Source organism: Mustela lutreola, chromosome 6, assembly GCF_030435805.1.
Source record: "Mustela lutreola isolate mMusLut2 chromosome 6, mMusLut2.pri, whole genome shotgun sequence".
Taxonomy (NCBI): domain Eukaryota; kingdom Metazoa; phylum Chordata; class Mammalia; order Carnivora; family Mustelidae; genus Mustela; species Mustela lutreola.
Window position 1 is genome coordinate 101,588,964 of NC_081295.1, and position 18,891 is coordinate 101,607,854.

Below are 18,891 nucleotides of genomic sequence, written 5' to 3' on the forward strand. Positions count from 1 at the left end.
TTTCATTGACCATCATATGAACTAAATACAAGGTAACATATCATTTCACCTGTAGCCATATTAATATGCATATTTAAAAGATAAGATTTATTATTACTGTCAACATGGAAAAAATTAACAGTAATTTCTTAATATTTAATCGTTTTTTAACCTCAGCAAGACCACAAATTCATTGATTCCAGTCTTATTTCACTGCTTCTCACATCCATGACACCCTCTTTTCCTCTCTTTGTCTAGTTTAAATCCCATGACAAGTCACTTTAGCCTCCCACATTACCTATACCCTCAGTTCTTCCTTATCTCTCTCCATTATACTCTCATGGCCATCACTACATCCATGGTTTAATCAAACTTTCTGCCTCCTTCGTGCTGGCAGCCTTGCAGCTGAAAAAAGGTGGAGAATAACTCACAACCACATTGACTTTTCTCATTTTAAATTTATGATTTAGAGAGTCCTTAATATGTCCTGTAATTATACTGTATTTCTGTAATTGATTCTGTTTCCTACCATCCTCGATGATGACTTACTACCCCTGTCATCATTCTCTATCTAACACATCTTCCATAATCTAGGGTCTTCTCCGTTGAAGCCCTTGCTTCCCAGTTCATGAAAAATGTTGAAGCATTCACAAGAGAACGTGCCCAGCGCCACTACCACACACTGGGCCTTCTGTCTTGATATTATAGGTGATCTTTTCCTGGTCTTTATTCTCTGTGCTCTCATAACTTTATTTTTACACTAGATTTGCTCTTTTATTGCCTCCTCAAAGACTTTTCTGCAGAAATTCTTTCCTTCACCACCCGTCTCCCACCATCTCCTACATCATTCAGTTTCACTCATTTCATTAGCGTGCAGACAGGCCATTATTTCCCTCACCCTAAAACAGCAAAAAAGTAAAACCCCGTTTGACCCAGCTTTCCCCACGGCTACCTCTTCATGTCACTGCTTCTTCTTAGAGCCAGTTTACTCGAGAAGAGTTGCCTGTACCTGCTATTTCCGGTACTTGTCTTCCGCATTGCCTCTTAAATGTCTTACAGTAAGGCTTTTGTGCTTATCACTCTACTGACACTATAGTGTCCTTTGCTGATACCTTCTCTTGTCCCAGGGCACAGTCCTAGGTCTCCTTTTCTTTATCGAGTCTCCCTTGGTGACTTGGATTTAATTGTCAACTCCGCACAACTGACACCCAGTTGGCGTGTCTGGCCTAGACTTCTCAACTTAGCATTCCACCTGGCCCCTCCAACTTAACTAGCCTTTTTAATCTTCTCCCTAAAATTTAACGTCGCTGTAGTCTTCCCGAACTTAGTTGATGACAACTTGGTCCTTCACATTGATGAGGCTAAGAATTTTAGAGTACGTCTCTTTCCCTGCTTTTCCTCTCACATCCTATGTTCAATCCATTCAGAAATCCTTTGGCTCTAAAGTATCTGACATTTGGCCATTTGTCTTCATCACTGATGGTGACTCGGACCAGCAGCCGTCACCCCTCACTTAAATTGCTCCAGTAATTCTAACTGGCCTGCCTGCTTCCACCCTGGCTTCCACCCTTAGCATCAACACAGTTACCAGAACAAATCCTTTTCAGACATAAATCATATCGTCTTGTTGCCTCAACTGAAAAGCTTCTCATAGTTTATAATCTTATTCAGGACAGAAGGCTGAAGGCTCTAGAATACCTTCAAGGCCTTGTGATTTCATGTCGTTTCTGCTGTCTCCTTGCTGCTTCTTGAATATGCCAGGCAAACTCCTGATGTTGGGCCTTTGCACTGCCGATATCCCCTGCCTGGAACACAATTTGTCAGGATAATCATGTTGATGACTAACTCCATTCCTTTTTATGTCTTTGCTCAAAGGGTGCTTTCTCACAGAGACTTATCTAGAAAGTCCCAAACCCTACCTTCTCAATTTTGGGGGGCTTATAACCCCCTTACTCTTTTATATTTTTTCCCCAGTAAGCTTCTTATTTTACAGAGGTGCTTGGTGGCTCAGTCAGTTAAGCATCCAGCTAGCCCTGCATCAGGGCTTAGTAAGGAGTCCGTTTATCCCTCTCCCCATGCCCTTCCCCCACTCATGCATGCACACAGGCACTCTTTCTCTGTTCCTCTCTTTCTCTTTAAAATAAATAAATAAATCTTAAAAAAAAAAAACACCTTATAACTTATTACCGAATTTATCTATTTATTGTATTTATTGCTTATGGTTTCTTCCCTGATCTAATATGCAATCTTCACCAAGAGCAGGGATTTTGTGTTCTTCTCCAACAAATAGTATGTAGACAGTCTAGTCATTTTCCCTTCTTTCAGCATTATTTCCCTCCACTGCTTCTCAGAGTCAGTAATGGTTCTGTTGCCCATAGTTTAACTTGCACTCTCTCCATTTTAGGAGTCTGTTCTTTAGGAAATTTCTGTGTTTATCTTTTTAATCGTACTGCCTTTTTGCTTATTCTGTTTATTTTGTCTGCTAAGCTTATTTTAGGTATATATATTTAATTTTCTGGTCTTTTAAGTCCGATGCCCTTTCTCAGCTTTGGCTGCTTCCTACCTATATTTCTATTTCTTTAAGATTTATTTCTCTTGGGGCACCTGGGTGGCTCAGTGGGTTAAAGCCTCTGCCTTCAGCTCAGGTCATGATCTCAGGGTCCTGGGATCGAACCCTGCATCGGGCTCTCTGCTCAGCAGGGAGCCTGCTTCCTCCTCTCTCTCTCTCTGCCTGCCTGTCTGCCTGCTTTTGATCTGTCAAATAAATAAATAAAAATCTAAAAAAAAAATTATTTCTCTTTCCCAGTATCCCAAAACATTTATTACTAATAGCTAGTTTCAGAGAGGTTGCTTTTCCCCATAAATATTTCCCACAAAAAATTTTAACACTGGTTTCCACCTTCCATCTACCTGTCCCTTCCCATTACCCTGTTCTGATTTGGGTTTGTCCTTTGCTCAGCAAACCTACTGAAATGCAGATTCCCTTTGACATAAAACCAATATAAAATTACTTAGTTCTGCAAATCTGTATGTAGTCACTTGTTTATTTTCAGTATACTTTTGCATCTTCTACTTTAGGAAATGCACACACATTGTGTGTGTTTGCATTTATACTTATATACTTATACACACTTATACATTTATAAGTATTATGTATTTGAATATTTTCCATTGTATTCAATTACTATTGAAAGAAAGGAATTTCTAAACCTCTACTTGTTATCTAAAATTGTTTTACATTTTTGTCTTTTATAGGTCATTGCTTTAGTGATGGATATATTTACAGATGTGGACATTTTCAAAGAAATAGTGGAGGCATCAACTCGAGGGATATCCATATACATTCTGCTTGATGAGTCCAACTTTAATCATTTCCTAAATATGACTGAAAAACAGGGCTGTCAAGTTCAACGACTCAGGGTAAGAATTCCATGTTTATTTGTTTTTCCTTCACGTATTTTGTGTATCATTTTTATCTTAGTTGAATTTAAGGCAAGTTAAGCTATATCACTCCCAAAATAAATATATTTACATACATGCATAAATATATTTAAGGTGTTATAATGATTTATCACAGAAGGGTACCTTTGTACTTTTTTGGACTATGATTGAGAACACACATCTTCATGATGGTTTTAGAAGATACCTTTCTTGATGGGGCACTTAAGCTTCTGAGTTAGCTTTGCTCAGTCATAATAAATGCTTTAGTTTCTCCATGAATAACCTTGAAACCACTGACTCAAGTAATTCTTTCATTCAGCAGATGTTGCTTATCACAGTCATTAGGCATAGTGTTTTCAGTTACATCTGACTTCTTAAAAAGGAACGTGGAATTTAATTGTAGTTATTGTGGAATCATGCTACTGTAACCTGAATGGCTCTCTTGCAATAGGACTCTAGGTGATTTATGAAGTCCTTCTGTATAAATGTAGAATAATGCCTCCTATTTATGTTAAAATATATATTTTAAGTGACTGTTTTTCTTGAGCCTTTTTTTTTTTTTTTTTTTTTTTTGGTGATGTCTTAACATTTGCTTTTACCATTTTTTTTGTTATTGCTGATTTAAAAGATTATTTCAAGTATACTTTTTTGGTACTAAGATTTTATATTGACATATATTTCACTTCCAAAATATCTCTTTTCTAGTTATAATTTTACTTTCTGTTTACATGTAATTCTAGAATATTCGAGTGCGGACAGTAAAAGGCCAAGATTATCTTTCCAAAACAGGAGCAAAATTTCATGGAAAATTGGAACAGAAATTTTTGTTAATTGACTGCCAGAAAGTTATGTATGGTTCCTACAGGTAAGATCATTGTGTTTAGCTCCAGCATTATCAGTCATTTACAGAATTTATATTAGTTTCAAATTTTAACATAATCTGTTTAGCTATTTCTTCGAGATAAAAAACGAACCTTTGCATGGAAGTTTGGAGGCTTCGGTTTCAGTTCTGGTTGAGCCGCTAAAGAACATTAAAACATTGGGCAAGTCGTATAACTTCCTTGGGCTCCAAGTTCTCCATCCCCAAAATGAGGGGTGGGGTGTTGAGATATATTTCAGGTTCCCTAAAGTTCTGTAATTCTAGGAGTGATTTTGCTCCTTATGAAAACAGTCTTAGTATGGGCTTAATAATAACAGTTGTTTGTAAAAATAGAAGCCCTGGAACACCTGGGTGGCTCAGTCAGTTGAATGTGTACCTTTGGCTCAGGTCATGATCCCAGGGTCATGGGATCGAGCCCCAAATCAGGCTCCCCAGGTGGGGAGCCGGCTTCTCCCTCTCCCTCTGCTGCTCCCCCTGCTTGTGCTCTCTCAATTTCTCTCTGTCAAACAAATAAATAAAATATTAAAAAAAAAAATAGAGGTACTTTATCACTTTGAGCAGCCTGATCTCTGGATTGTTCTTATTATAGTATTATTAAGAATCTGATAGTTATCATCATGTAGTCACTATATATAGCACTACCCAAAAAAGCATTTCAGAGTCAGGCTATTAAAAATGCCATGATAGACACTGGACAGGGTTTACTAGGGTTACTGTGATCTGACCTCTTTCAAGAGACCACTGGTGGAATGCCTACTCTGTTCCACCTTGGCTCTGCCACATATGTACTCCCCAGTCCTTACCACTTTTTGGATATATTTGTTCTCATCTACATTTATAAATGATGAAACTGAAGTTCCAGGGGGCTAAGTGACTTGTCTGAAAACTCCCCAGCCATAGGTCAGAAGCAGTCCCAGACGGACAGCCCAATCCAAGTTCTGCTGGCTCCAGAGTACAATGCTACCCTAATACTCTCTGATATATTCCAGACATGGGTCCTGAATGGGCTACACAATAAGGTTAGATCAACAGGCAGATAAAAATACCAACCAGCACATGTGAACTGCTGGGTCATCAGGCAGCACAGACTCATTCCTAAAGACCGTGGAAACAGGCCAGGAGAGCTGTGGATGTAAACAGGACAGTGAAGGAAAACTTTTCCCTCTTCTCTTGGAACTTAGAATGTCTGCAAGAAGGAGACAACATGTTGAAGTGATTGGTCATGAGCAAGTTACTCAACTTGGTTGCACTCAAGTTTATTCCTCTATAAAGTTAACGATAGAGCGAGCCTACCTTGTGTCCTTGTGAGAATTAAAAGAGTCCGTGCAGCATGGCCCCTAAAGTCAGCTATTATTTTAGGCATGTTTTAGCTGTTACTATCTGCTAACTTTCCCTTTAGGCTCAGGGACCTTTTCTTGAAACTGCCTTTTGGAGTTGTAAAGGAAAACTTGTTAAGAGCAGAAATTACAACCAGTGCTTGAAATTAATGGGTCCTTTAAAGACTCATTATGCATGTATGTATTTGGTCAGACCCACTTGGTTTTACAGGGGTTTTAATTGAAATTTTAATTAAAATTAGGCATTCACTTGGCTTCCAGAATGGTATTTATTGCTTAATTTCATCCTAATGAATGCTTTCTGTTTTTATTATTTAAATTGACTTTTAAGATTACCTTGAACAATAATTTCACCTTAACTTTGTTTTGCTAGTGCTAGGCGTTAATAGGAGCTGCATGTTGAGATGACTATGGCTAAACTACTTTAAAGTGATGTTGGGAAAAACAGACAACAGCAACAGAAACTCGTTATCTTTCTATGTATATCATAAGCCAAGGCAGAATTTAAGTTACTATTTATGGAAGTGAATATGTAGAATACCTAGGACCACAGATGATAAAAAATAACCAAAACTCTTCTGTAACAACTCTATTTTTCTTATTATTCCATGTTAATTTTAAATATACTTCTTTTAAAAAATGACTGTCCTAACCCTCGTTCGCCGCTACCCCTGCATTGTCATGGACCTTTCCTCTAACAGTATTGTAACAGGATCTGGTGGAACAGTTATGAACTAGTCTTCATGGAAACTGGCTAAAAACTGACTTATTTTTTTTTTTTTTTTTTTTTTTTTTTTTTTTTTTAGATTTTATTTATTTATTTGACAGATCACAAGTAGGCAGAGAGGCAGGCAGAGAGTGAGAGAGGAGGAAGCAGGCTCCCCGCTAAGCAGAGAGCCCGATGTGGGGCTCGATCCCAGGACCCTGGGATCATGACCTGAGCCGAAGGCAGAGGCTTTAACCCACTGAGCCACCCAGGCGCCCCAAAAAACTGACTTATTTTTGGTTAAAAACAGCCTTTGTCTCTAATTCCAGTATTGTCATCGTCTCCATCATAGCCCAAATCAAAATGCCACCTTCTTTAACTTAAAATTCTTTGCCGTAAAATGTCTCCATAACTCCATAAACATATTATTTACTTATATGTCAGAGAGAGAGAGAGAGAGAAAGCGCACCAGCATGGAGAGCAGCAGGCAGAGGGAGAAGCAGGCTCCCCGAGGAGCAGAGAGCCCGATGTGGGACTCGATCCCAGGACCTTGGGAGTCATAGCCTGAGCCGAAGGCAGATGCTTACCTGAATGAGCCACACAGGTATCCCAAAATGTCTTCATATTCTAAACTCCAAGCATTTCCAGAGAGGCCTGACGTCTAGTCATACATTGTGTGACTATTCACTCATCGTGGTGACAGTTTTATCAGAACGCAATAGATGCTTTGTCCTATCATGATACTAACAGTGATGAGATATAACAAATACACTTTTTATCAATGTGTACAAATCAGATTGTTAATTGGATGTCCTCTTTGAAACTGTATAAAGTCTAGAACATATTATTTAGTAAAATATTGTCCACAAATTTGACTGGGAGAGAATTTTATAAACTTTTTCTTTTTTTTTTTTTTTTTTTTTTTTTTTTTTTTTCTTTTCTAAATCTCATGGTCTCTATAAAAGCCACTTTCAAAAGACATGTTTCACTGAAGTTGTTGGCTTCCAGGTACCATCTTTGATCAGACTTGAAGACTGTCGGATTTAGAGACCCATGATACGACTGGTGTACTGTCACTACTTTCTCTGTGGATTTCACTCTTGATACCTCCAACCAGAAAGTCAGAGTTTCCCTTTTGTGCTTGCTTTCCCACATTTTCTTAATGTCATGAATATGACAGTGTGTCTGGAGGGAGGGGGAGTAGTAAGTTAATTCTATTTTTTATCCAGGAAAATATTTACATTTTTTAAAAATTATTTATTTATTTATTTATTTATTTGACAAACAGATCATAAGTAGGCAGAGAGGCAGGCAGAGAGAGGGTGGGGGGAGCAGGCTGCCCGCCAAGCGGAGACCCCAATGCAGGTCTCTATCCCAGGACCCTGGGATCATGACCTGAGCAGAAGGCAGAAGCTTTAACCCACTGAGCCACCCAGGTGCCCCTGCACATTTTTAAAAATAGCAAATATTACCAAGAGAAGAATACAGGGGCACCTGGGTGTCTCACTCGGTTAAGCTTCTGACTCTTGATCTCAGCTCAGGTCTTGATCTTGGGGTTGTAAATTCAAGCACTGCAGTGGAGCTGCATGAGTTCAAGCCCTGCCTTGCATAGAGCCTACTAGAAAAGGAGGGAGGGAGGATAGGCATGCAATACAGGCCAGTTTTTGTTCTCCATCTGGATCCACTCCTGGATCCTGATCTCCAGATGCAGTATTTACTTCTTTCAGCTGGTTCTTCTGATGGTTATTACATTCTCTTATGTAACATGATTATACTGTGAATGCTCAGTATATCACTTTTAGATATTATCACTTCATTCTATAGTATAGTAATTGAAGGGTTACATTTGCTATTCACCCAAATCCACTTGACCTCCTGGTTGCCACTCACCCAGTACAGTTTTATCACAGTTGTTTCTTAAGTGAGAAGTCTCCGTTTACATTTCTTAAATTGTGTCAGAATTGGTCATTGAAGAGCCTTGGAGTCATTTGTGATATGCTTCATTTCTTATAACAAAGTTAATAATGACCGTTTGGTTTTGGGTTTTATTTGCTGGGTTTTTGTTTTTTTTTTTTTTCTGTTTATGACTATTTTTTTTTCCAGTTGATTCTACAGATTTTTTAGCACATGAACAACTTTTCCAAATGCTAAATTACTACCAACAATCTGTCATGTCCCATCTGGCTTAACAGGTCTTTAACCCGGAGTGCTGCTGGGGTCCTGTGATATCCCATATTCCCGGGTAGTTTGAGCCACAATTTCTTAAACCCCATGTTAATCCCATCTTTACATCTTTTTTTGTTTCCAAATAATTGTTTTTCTCTCATGTTTGCTCAAGAACAATTTCCATCAGGATGGAACTTTTTTAAAGTCCAATTTGGGGCACCTGGGTGGCTCAGTGGGTTAAAACCTCTGCCTTCGGCTCAGGTCATGATCCCAGAGTCCTGGGATCAAGTCCTGCATTGGGCTGTCTGCTCAGCAGGGAGCCTGCTTCCTCCTCTCTCTCTGCCTGCTTCTCTGACTACTTGTGATCTCTGTCTGTCAAATAAATAAATAAAATCTTTAAAAAACTAAAGTCCCGAAATTTGTAATTTTAAGTGATTAATGGATTAACTGGGGATGGTACTGTAAGCCAAATCCTTTTTCCTCCAAATTTGAAAGATGCTGCCTGGCAATCAAAAGTTACTGTTGAGAAGTCTCAAACAATTGTTATTCCCATCCTTCTTATGTAACTTTTTTTTTTTTTTTTTTTGGAAACGTCCAAGGTTTCTCTTCTATCCCCTGCTGTTCTCAAATTTATTGTGTTTCTAGGTCTAGGCTTTTTTTAATTTATTGTTCTAGGCAATCCAAAATTCTGGATAGGAATCCAGAATTCCTATCCTCCAATTCTGGGACATTTTCTTACTTATTCTTTGATCATTTCTTCTCCTTGGTTGTCTCTATTCTCTCTCTCTTTCTCTCTCTGGAATTCTTATTAACTAGATTTCTGCTCCCATTGTATTTTTCCCCTTCTGATTTTCTGTCTTGGGTGGGTACTGCCTGAGGAATTTTCTTGGTTGTTTATTCTAACGTATCACAACTCTCTTTTAAAATTTTGCTATCAAATAGTTTTAGTATCTCCTGCTTGGATCATTTTCAAAGCATCCTGTTTGTGTTTTTATAGATGCATCATTTTCTCTATTTCTTCGAGGATATTAATTGTAGTTTTTTGTAGCTCTGCTTTTATATATATTCTTATCCATGCAGTTTCTGTTTCCTCCAGGTGACTGTTTCCTGCTTGTTTTGGTCTCTGTTTGGCATCTAAACTTTTAAGCTTTATAAACCATCTTCCAAACATTCTTCAAATGTCTGCTGATCTTTTGCTGTGTATTGAGGGACTCTAAGCTTATTGGAAATTGTGTGGATAATGTTTATCAACAGCAGAGTTTACATGAGAGCGGTTGGCTGGAATCTTGACAGTTTTATTGTAAGATGCCTGGATGTCAGTAAACTAGCTCTTTCATTTGAGGCTGTTCAGTGTTTCCAGAGAATAATCTCTACACTGAATATATACAGTGGAATGTCTTCCTTTTAGCTGAAGTGATACCACAATATCATTTTTTGATTTACCAAAGTAGGGAAACTTCTCCAGTTGCAGCATATTCACCAGTACCATTATCTTCTCAGTTTCCTGAGCTCAACACCTGGAGGCTATTTTTATTTCATAACCTGTACATGTCCTTTATGACCTGCCGGTATTCTGGTTCTCTCTTCTTGTTACTGGCTCAATATTTTTAGTCTTTATTCCAATTTCCACTCTGGTTTAGGCTCTTATCACCTAACTTCAGTTATTTCACTCATCACAGTAAATTCAGTCCCTCATCTTTCAAATCTGTATTATAAATACCTACTGGGAAAAAAAAAAATCATTCCTCAAACATCTTTTTATGATAATTTATCCGAATTTGGGGGAAAAAATCTTATACAGTCAAACTTTCTTCAGCTTTTAAGATTTTGCTTTGCTTTTAAGATTTTCCCCACCCATTCATCAGTCTATTATATAACTGTCTTTACTTCAGGTAAATGTAATTTGTTTTCTGTGTTCAACCAAAACATGGCCATTCTTTCCTTCTTATTCCCCTATGTCTCTCCTCCCACAGAAACTGTTCCATACTTTCTATGTTTGAACTTCTGGGTTGTCTAATCTCTGTCAAAATATAGCTCAACTTCCACTTGTCTCTGGAGATTTCCTCATATGTCATAGCTGACTATTCATTCCTCTACTTGCTCCTTCTCACAGATTTTTTATTTGTATCTTCAGTGGGGTTGAAAATTCCTGTAGTGATTCACTTTGTATCATTTATTTTAAGTCAGCCTGGTGGCCCCCACATGGTCTGTACAAAAAGAGCACCTACTGAGTTATTCTTCTCATACATGCATCCAGTAATCATACTAGATAAAATTCAGTATATTAGATAGGCAGTGTTGTTTGTGTATTTTAAATATATTCTGGGGGCGCCTGGGTGGCTCAGTGGGTTAAGCCGCTGCTTTCAGCTCAGGTCATGATCTCAGGGTCCTGGGATCGAGTCCCACATCGGGCTCTCTGCTCGGCAGGGAGCCTGCTTTCCTCTCTCTCTCTGCCTGCCTCTCCATCTACTTGTGATTTCTCTCTGTCAAATAAATAAATAAAATCTTTAAAAAATAATAATAATAAATAAATAAATAAATATATTCTGTATATTCTTTTAGTATTCATATGCCTTTGTTACTATATCCCCTCTATAAAAACAAGCTCCTCTGTCTCCTTTTTCCTTTATTAACCCCTATCATGTTATGTAACAGTATCTAATATATAGCATATTAGCAATTCCTTTTTCTGCTCAGTGACTCTGTATGTTACATTATCTAAACTTTTACAAATCAGATTTAAAATTTATATGACATTTCAACTGTCACCTCTAAACTGCAGAATCCCACATAGTACTATAAAGTAGTTACAAACCTTAATTTCCTAGAAATTGTATTTTATATTAAAAGATCTTAAGTGTCATTTTGACTGGCATGGCTTTTGAGGCTAAATTTACCAGTTCTCTGTCCACTGTGTAAGTAGTTAAGTGTCTTTTATAGACTGAGACTGCAGCCCACAAATCCTCTCTCTGTGCACAAGCCCTGGCATTCCAAAGTATGCTTCCTGAGTAAGCCCCAGAGATAAAATGTATGTATTAGCAAAAACCTATCTTGTATTATAACATGCTAGAACTCTAAGGAATGTCGGCTTATGCTAGCATTTTGGAAACTGAGGCCCACACTCATGTGTGTAGATAGCTCAGTAAAAGCCAGATCTCTCAACTTTTCCACTGATACTGGCCTGTTTGCCTTCTGCCAAGATACTTTATATGAAATATAACATTTCTACACCATAAAATCTTAGTAGGCAGGATGCAAAATGCACAGCAGGCTTTTCTTTGAACTTCTAGAAAGTAATTTAAGAAGTTAGGGGTGGATTCAAAGCCAGGACTTGAGTTGCTTTGTTATTTAAGATACAAATATGGTAGTAAGGGAGATAAGGCAGGTATTGCAATCATTTAATGACTGAAGATATTCTAAATTACAGTAGGCAGGGGAAATGAACGTAAATTCTCTTGTCAATGTTAAACAGCACATTTTTTCTTAGTAAAGTTATATATTGTCATTAATCTAACAGAAAAATTTAAATTTCCCAATTTTGATTCTTTTTCAGCTACATGTGGTCATTTGAAAAAGCTCACCTCAGCATGGTTCAGATAATCACAGGACAACTTGTTGAGTCCTTTGATGAAGAATTTCGAACTCTCTATGCCAGATCCTGTGTCCCCAGTTCATTTGCTCAAGAAGAATTAGCCAGGGTAAAGCACGGCAAAACACTCTGGGAGAATGGCACCTATCAGCGTTCACTTTCTTCATTAGCTTCTGTTTCCAGCCAAAGAAACCTTTTTGGCAGACAAGACAAGATTCATAAACTAGAATCCAGTTACTTCAAAAACAGAGGGATATATACTCTAAATGAACATGACAAATATAGCATAAGAAATCATGGATACAAGCCTCATTTTATTCCAAACTTTAATGGTCCAAATACAGTCCGTCAGTATCAATCCAGTCAGATAAATGAAAATTGGAAGAGGCATAGTTATGCTGGAGAACAGCCGGAAACAGCACCATACCTGCTTCTTAACAGGGCTCTGAATCGAAACATTAATCCGCCAGGTAACTGGAAAAAGCCTTCAGATAGTCTCAGTGTGGCTTCCTCAGCACGAGGAGGCTACATGAGCCGCCAAAACACACCTGCCCAGAGTTTTGCTGATCGGCTCGCCCAGAGAAAAACAACAAATCTTGCAGAGAGGAACTCAAATGTACGGAGGTCTTTTAACGGGACAGATAATCATATTCGCTTTTTGCAACAACGAATGCCAACCCTTGAACATACCACAAAGTCCTTCTTGCGTAACTGGAGAATTGAATCCTACTTAAATGATCACTCAGAAGCTGCACCTGATTCAAACGGGTCAGCTCTAGGTGACCGGTTTGAGGGCTATGATAGTTCTGAAAATGTGAAAGCCAGTGCCCATTATACTCATTCTCGGCTTCGTTCCTCTTTTGTGTTTAAACCAACATTACCTGAACAGCAGGAGGTGAACAGTTGCACGACTGGCTCCTCAAATTCAACTGTCATTGGTTCCCAGGGAAGTGACACACCTAAGGAGGTCCCGGATACCCCCACAAGCGAACAGCACGGGACAGACAAACCCGTGCCAGAATCAAGCCCCAAGCTCCCACTGCAGTCAGAGGCACCACAAATGCACACTTTGCAGGTTCCCGAAAACCACTCCCCAGTCTTAAATCAAGCTACAAATGGCCACACGGAGGCCAACAACTATTTATATACATCCTTGTGTGTAAATAAGCAGACAGAAAATCTAAAGAATCAACAAAATGAAAATGTGCTCAAACGGCGTAGTTTCCCATTCTTCGACCACTCAAAGGCCAACTTAGATCATGGACATAGTAAGCATTATGTATATAGCACGCTTACCAGGAATCGAGTTAGACAACCAGAAAAACCCAAAGAAGATTTGCTGAAAAGTTCTAAAAGCATGCACAACGTGACCCAGAGCACAGAAGAGGACAGGGAGGTCATTAAGAGACAGCCTCCCAGCGGCCCCACGACCAAATCAATTTCCGTCGCTGCTTTACTTGATATGAATAAAGATGAACCTAGCAAAGAACTCACTTCAAAGAAGGAAGTTAAGGGCTCTCCCAGTTTTTTGAAAAAGGGATCTCAGAAGTTAAGGTCATTACTTAGTCTTACCCCAGAGAAGAGAGAAAATCTCTCCAAAAATAAAGCACCTGCCTTCTACAGAATGTGTAGTAGTTCTGACACTTTAGTTTCTGAGGCTGAAGAGAATCAGAAACCAAAAAAATCAGAACCAAAATTTGATTCATCTCCTAGAAGAAAGCGTTCTTCCTCATCAAACTCTCAAGGCAGTGTTCACAAGAGTAAGGAAGATGTAACCATTAGCTCATCTCAGGGGATAAGTTCTCCATCAGATGAAGGTAGCAAACTCATAACTGCTCCAGGTCCAGTTGAAAACAAGTTCTTGGAAAGAGCAGGAGATGCCTCTGCCCCGAGATTTAACACTGAACAGATCCAATATCGAGATTCGAAGGAGATTACTACAGCTCTTGCTCCTGAAAGAAAACCAGCTGCTTCTCCAAGGTCAAAGCCCAATGAGCTTCTAAGATCTCATTCAACCGACAGGCGCGTTTACAGTCGCTTTGAGCCATTTTATAAGATTGAAAGCTCTATTCAGTCAGTAAGCCACGTACCAAATACTGGTGTGCACCGCCCAGAAATAAAATCCACAACCGTGGGCAAGAGTTACGGCAGGTCCAGCCCAATGCTTAATTATAACGCTGGTGTTTATCACTCATACCAGCCAAATGAAAATAAGTTCCGAGGATTTATGCAGAAGTTTGGAAACTTTATACACAAAAATAAATGAAATACTGTAATTTCAAATAGTTTTTAAAACACAAATGACAACAGCTATAAACATTTGTCCAAAGAACTTTGTGGACCGTTTTTGTAATGTGCCAATAGATTTCTATAGGGAGAGAGTTTGGGGTATGATGTGTTTGTTTACCAGTATACTAATATATGGTAAAGTTCTTCTGTGTGATAGAGTTAGTTGTGCTTAATTACAGTGTAGATGGAATGTCTCTATACACACAACTTTTAAATGGTAATGGTAAATAGAATGTAATTAAATTGTTTTCTGCAGACCGAAGATCTTAAGTCTCAAATAGAAGCTTTGATAGAGAGAGATGGTATATGGATTTGAAGCATTTGGTCCAAAGTCTTCCCTTTTAAGAAAGAATCCTAATACTATCAGTTGCCCTTTATAATATATCCTTATGGGTTTTCTTATCTCCAAATTATGAGAAGAATAGGAAAAAGCCTTTTTGGGTTTTAATTACCTTTAAACTCTACAGGACAGCTTGCTGCTGTATTTTCTTAATTTCCCTGTGGAGCACATACAATTTAAACTTTGTAGCTCAGCATATCTTTCATTTTGACTGAGGTCTTTGCAAAATATGAACCTCATGTGGTACATGGTAGGAACTTATTTTCCTCATTTTGTGAAAAACATCCAGGTTGTGCTGCTTTCTACTCTGGACCATATGAGCCCACGCTGCTCTCACCAGTCAGATGCTGAACTTTTATAGTCATTCCTTCCTTCAAACTTAGAGCAAGTAGCAGATATTTGGGAAATCTGAATTGTATCTCTCCTCTAAGAGAAAAAACCATTGAGAAATGTATACTTTTGCATAAATTTTATCTTAGATCGGTATGACAGCACTTAGGTGTTTTGCTTGCAAAGTCCTTGCTCTTTTTTTACGCTGTGCCAAATAATAGTGGGATAGTGGGAGCGCATATTGTTTTCACGAAAGTACCGTGATAGACATAAGAAGTGGCAACTGGCCTAATTCTTTCATGACCCGAGAACCCGGTTGAAAGTTTTAAATCTTCCCCTATCTTAACTGGATCATCATCAATCATTTAGATCATATGAAACCATTTGCCTTTCTTAGAATACTGAAATTAAAGCCCCACATCCATTAAAGAGACTTTAACTTGACTTCACTTCATCTACAAAGGACAGAATTCAAGAAACAACGTATCATTTGAGACGTGTGAGATATTTCTGTAACACTTTAAATATATCAACACCTTTTAAGTTGTAATGTGGGGCAGTATATTGTTTTAAAAATTCAAGATTCAGTCAAATAATATCTGTCATTAAAACAAGGGGCATTGAAGTATCACTCATTAAGGTAGCTTTCTGCAGTATTTAAAAACCACAAAGAGAACATGACAAGAGAAAACATGACAGTAGGGAAAAAGAAAACCTAACATTTAGTGAGCACTTTTTTGGACCAGGCCTTGAGCTAGAACCTATAGTTCCCACAACAATTATTTTGGGGCCACTCTTGTTCTCATTATTTGTAGATGATGTCTGAGGTGATAAATGAGACTTTGAGACTCAGAGAAGTAATGCTCCATGTCAGATAACTAATAAGTCACAGTACTAAAAGTGCCTGTGACATTCTCTCATATCCTGTTATCTCCCAAATGTGTTCAATATCTGCCTCGCCCAAAATGTTGAGAATTAAATGAGAGAATGTTTATATTTTCTGTCTCAATGGAAAAGCAGCCAAGAAAACTTTAGTTGAATTCCACCCGACAACGGGACACATAGGGCTCAAAATAATGAAATTGACATTAATTTCTGATTGTAACTTAGCAAGCCAGTTTTAATTGGCAGGCCACCATTTTGAGCTTGGGCTAGTTGACCTATGACAATGAAAAGGGAAAGGGAACTACAAGTTGAACTTGTGTCTGTGCTAGGCAAAGTAGTCCTTTAGGAAGCTAGGCAGGGAATGGAACTCAATGTTAAATATATTATCTTGTGAAGTATTCACAATAGCCCTGTGAGGTAAATACTTCCTTTTTGCAAATGAGAAAATTAATCCTTCGTGAAGTTACATAACTTTCCAAGAGTCACACGGCTCTGTATGGGTCGAACTGGGTTTGAACACAGAATTGGGTTTGAATGCAAAAGCCAGTATTTTTAATACTATACCACACCATACATTGCCAACTTCTACTCCATTATGATTGAGGCAACTTTTCTGAATGGTGTCTCTCTCTCTTTTGCTCTGTGTCTATACATTGCAGGAATATATCGGAAATACTGCGGTAACATAACCCATTTACAGCATTTTGTAAACACAAATTCAGAATATAAACTCAGCTTAACATTATTCATAAAAGTAGGTTTCATGACTCCCATTATAACCTAGGGAACTCCCAACTACTGCAACAGGGATTTTATTGTTTTGGAAAGCTGCATGTAATGGATTGGAAAATTTGCAGACTTTCCAATAAGGTAATAGCATACAAATAAAACTGAGAGAGAAAAGTTTATTTTTCATAGGCATAGTAGCCACTTGATCTACAAAAGTTTTGCAATTAAAAATAACTGTTGGAAGGTGCATTTGCTTATAATCTGATACAGATTTCAGTTGCAGTGAAACAATCTAATCGTTAGTGGGCTCGTTTTTAGAGTTCTGAAAATTGTATACTCTTGTATGTAAGTATCAAATTATTAAAAAGCATTAGAATTGGAGTCAAGTGAATGAAAAAGATTTTTCATTTTGCTCTTGGAAAAATTCACTTTTGTAATTTTGGACCATCGTCCTTTACCCACTTACCAAAGACAGAACGCACAATTACCCAAACCATACTGACTTTAATAGTACCCATTTGTTGTTAGATGGGACATTTTTCAGGTCTATGGGGAAAATGGGCTAATTGTCGTTAGGCAGCTCTGAAATTGGAAGTCCAAAAATGTAGGGCAACATAACTTTGAAACTGAAATTACATAGACTAGTTTTAATCCTTTTTAATCACAAGCAAAAGCCTATTGCCTTTTTGTGCAGCAACCACCACCATTTCTGGAAACAGATAGCTTGTAAATAGTTCCTGAATTCCTCCTCTCCCTCGTGGCATTGCGAAATGCAAGAGGCTTTGTTTCATCGCCCTGTGACCTGTAGCTTCCGCTTTTGTACAGATTTATTCTCCTCTGCCGTTTGTCTTTTTTTTTCTTTTTATTTATTTTTCCCTCCAGAAACATCTATATGTCAGAATCTATGTGTAGTAACTTTCCAAAGTTTCTGTGGCTGAGAAATTCCTCAGGGTGAAGGCTGAGCAAACACATAATACTTCAAATAATTTGCTCAGAGTTTAAGTTCTCAACAGACACTTCCAAACTTCATGTATGTAACCCTATCAAGCAAAATACTTTCTTTTTTCCCCATATTAATATTGGTGGGAAGATAATGGTACGTAGAGGTACTTTCATAGTAAAGTTTGGTAAGGTGGTTTTACTCTCTACATAGTACATTAGTTTGTAAGCAGAAACTCAAGAAAACAAGTGTGGATTCAAAGCAGTTCTGGGCAGAGACCTTCAGCATAGTTTAAGTGCCTGTATCCTGAACACGCTAGTGTCTCTCTATAATGATTGGGATTAGCCATAATTCTAACGTGGCATATTGAGTAATGGGTCTATGTTGGCAGTCTACTTTTAGGGAAGCAAATATCTTGTTTAATTAAGATGACATCTACTGGGATCCAGTAAGCAAGGAAGAAGTTGAACTCTGGCTACATTCAACTTTAACTTTACTCAAGATTATCCAGTTATTCACCTATTATTCCAAAGATATTTGTCATGAAAGACAAATATGACTCAATGTGACTACAGCTGAGGAATATAAAGTAGAATCATTGTTTCACGTTAACTATGTGTGGTATTGCTTTAAAAAAGTTTATTTTAATACTTGGTTTGGTTCTAGAATATTTAAAATGAAAAGGATGAAATTATAAACCAAAGAGTCCATTTTTATATACATAAATGTTATCAAAGAAATATTCTTCCTAAGTAGCTTGTTTTTAGAACTAATAAATGGATATTAAATAATTTTGTACAAACATCAATATATTGTAAGTTGTTTTTTATCTTCATATCTAACATTTCTCCACTTAAACACTTGCTTTTACTTAGTGTTATATCATTTATATTTGTGCACATTTTTAAATATTTATGAATTTGAAATTTCTTAAACACTTCATTTTATTTTGGGTTAGCAGTTATATTTCATTCAAAAATTTATCCATATCTGATACCCAGTGACAATACTCTTCCTTTAAACAACTCTCTTTATTTCTAACTCTCTTTAGTTATTTATCACTAACTCTTATTTCTATTGCTACTATAATATAATTATTTTAAATAACTTGAAACTTTGAAAAATGAGACAATTTTGCTTAAAAATTGATAGCTGACTTTTGTATAACTTTGTAGCATTTAGTTTGATAAAATATTCTTAAGGTCCATTTGAAGTATGTCAATTAATGACATTAAATAACCTAGAGTCTGAAAGTTATTTAAGTTCAAAATGCATTTTTC

At 37.6% G+C, this 18,891-nt stretch overlaps 1 protein-coding gene across 1 annotated transcript in view; it reads left to right on the top strand.

Annotated features, from left to right (window-relative positions):
- FAM83B (family with sequence similarity 83 member B) overlaps positions 1-18,419 on the top strand; it is an 81,563-nt gene extending 63,144 nt beyond the window's left edge. Inside the window, exons 3-5 of the mRNA XM_059178284.1 lie at positions 3,235-3,399; positions 4,161-4,285; positions 12,063-18,419. Of these exons, the coding sequence (XP_059034267.1) occupies positions 3,235-3,399; positions 4,161-4,285; positions 12,063-14,364 (2,592 nt within the window). The 3' untranslated portion in view covers positions 14,365-18,419. The remainder of the gene's footprint in view (positions 1-3,234; positions 3,400-4,160; positions 4,286-12,062) is intronic.
- Positions 18,420-18,891: the final 472 nt, after the last annotated feature.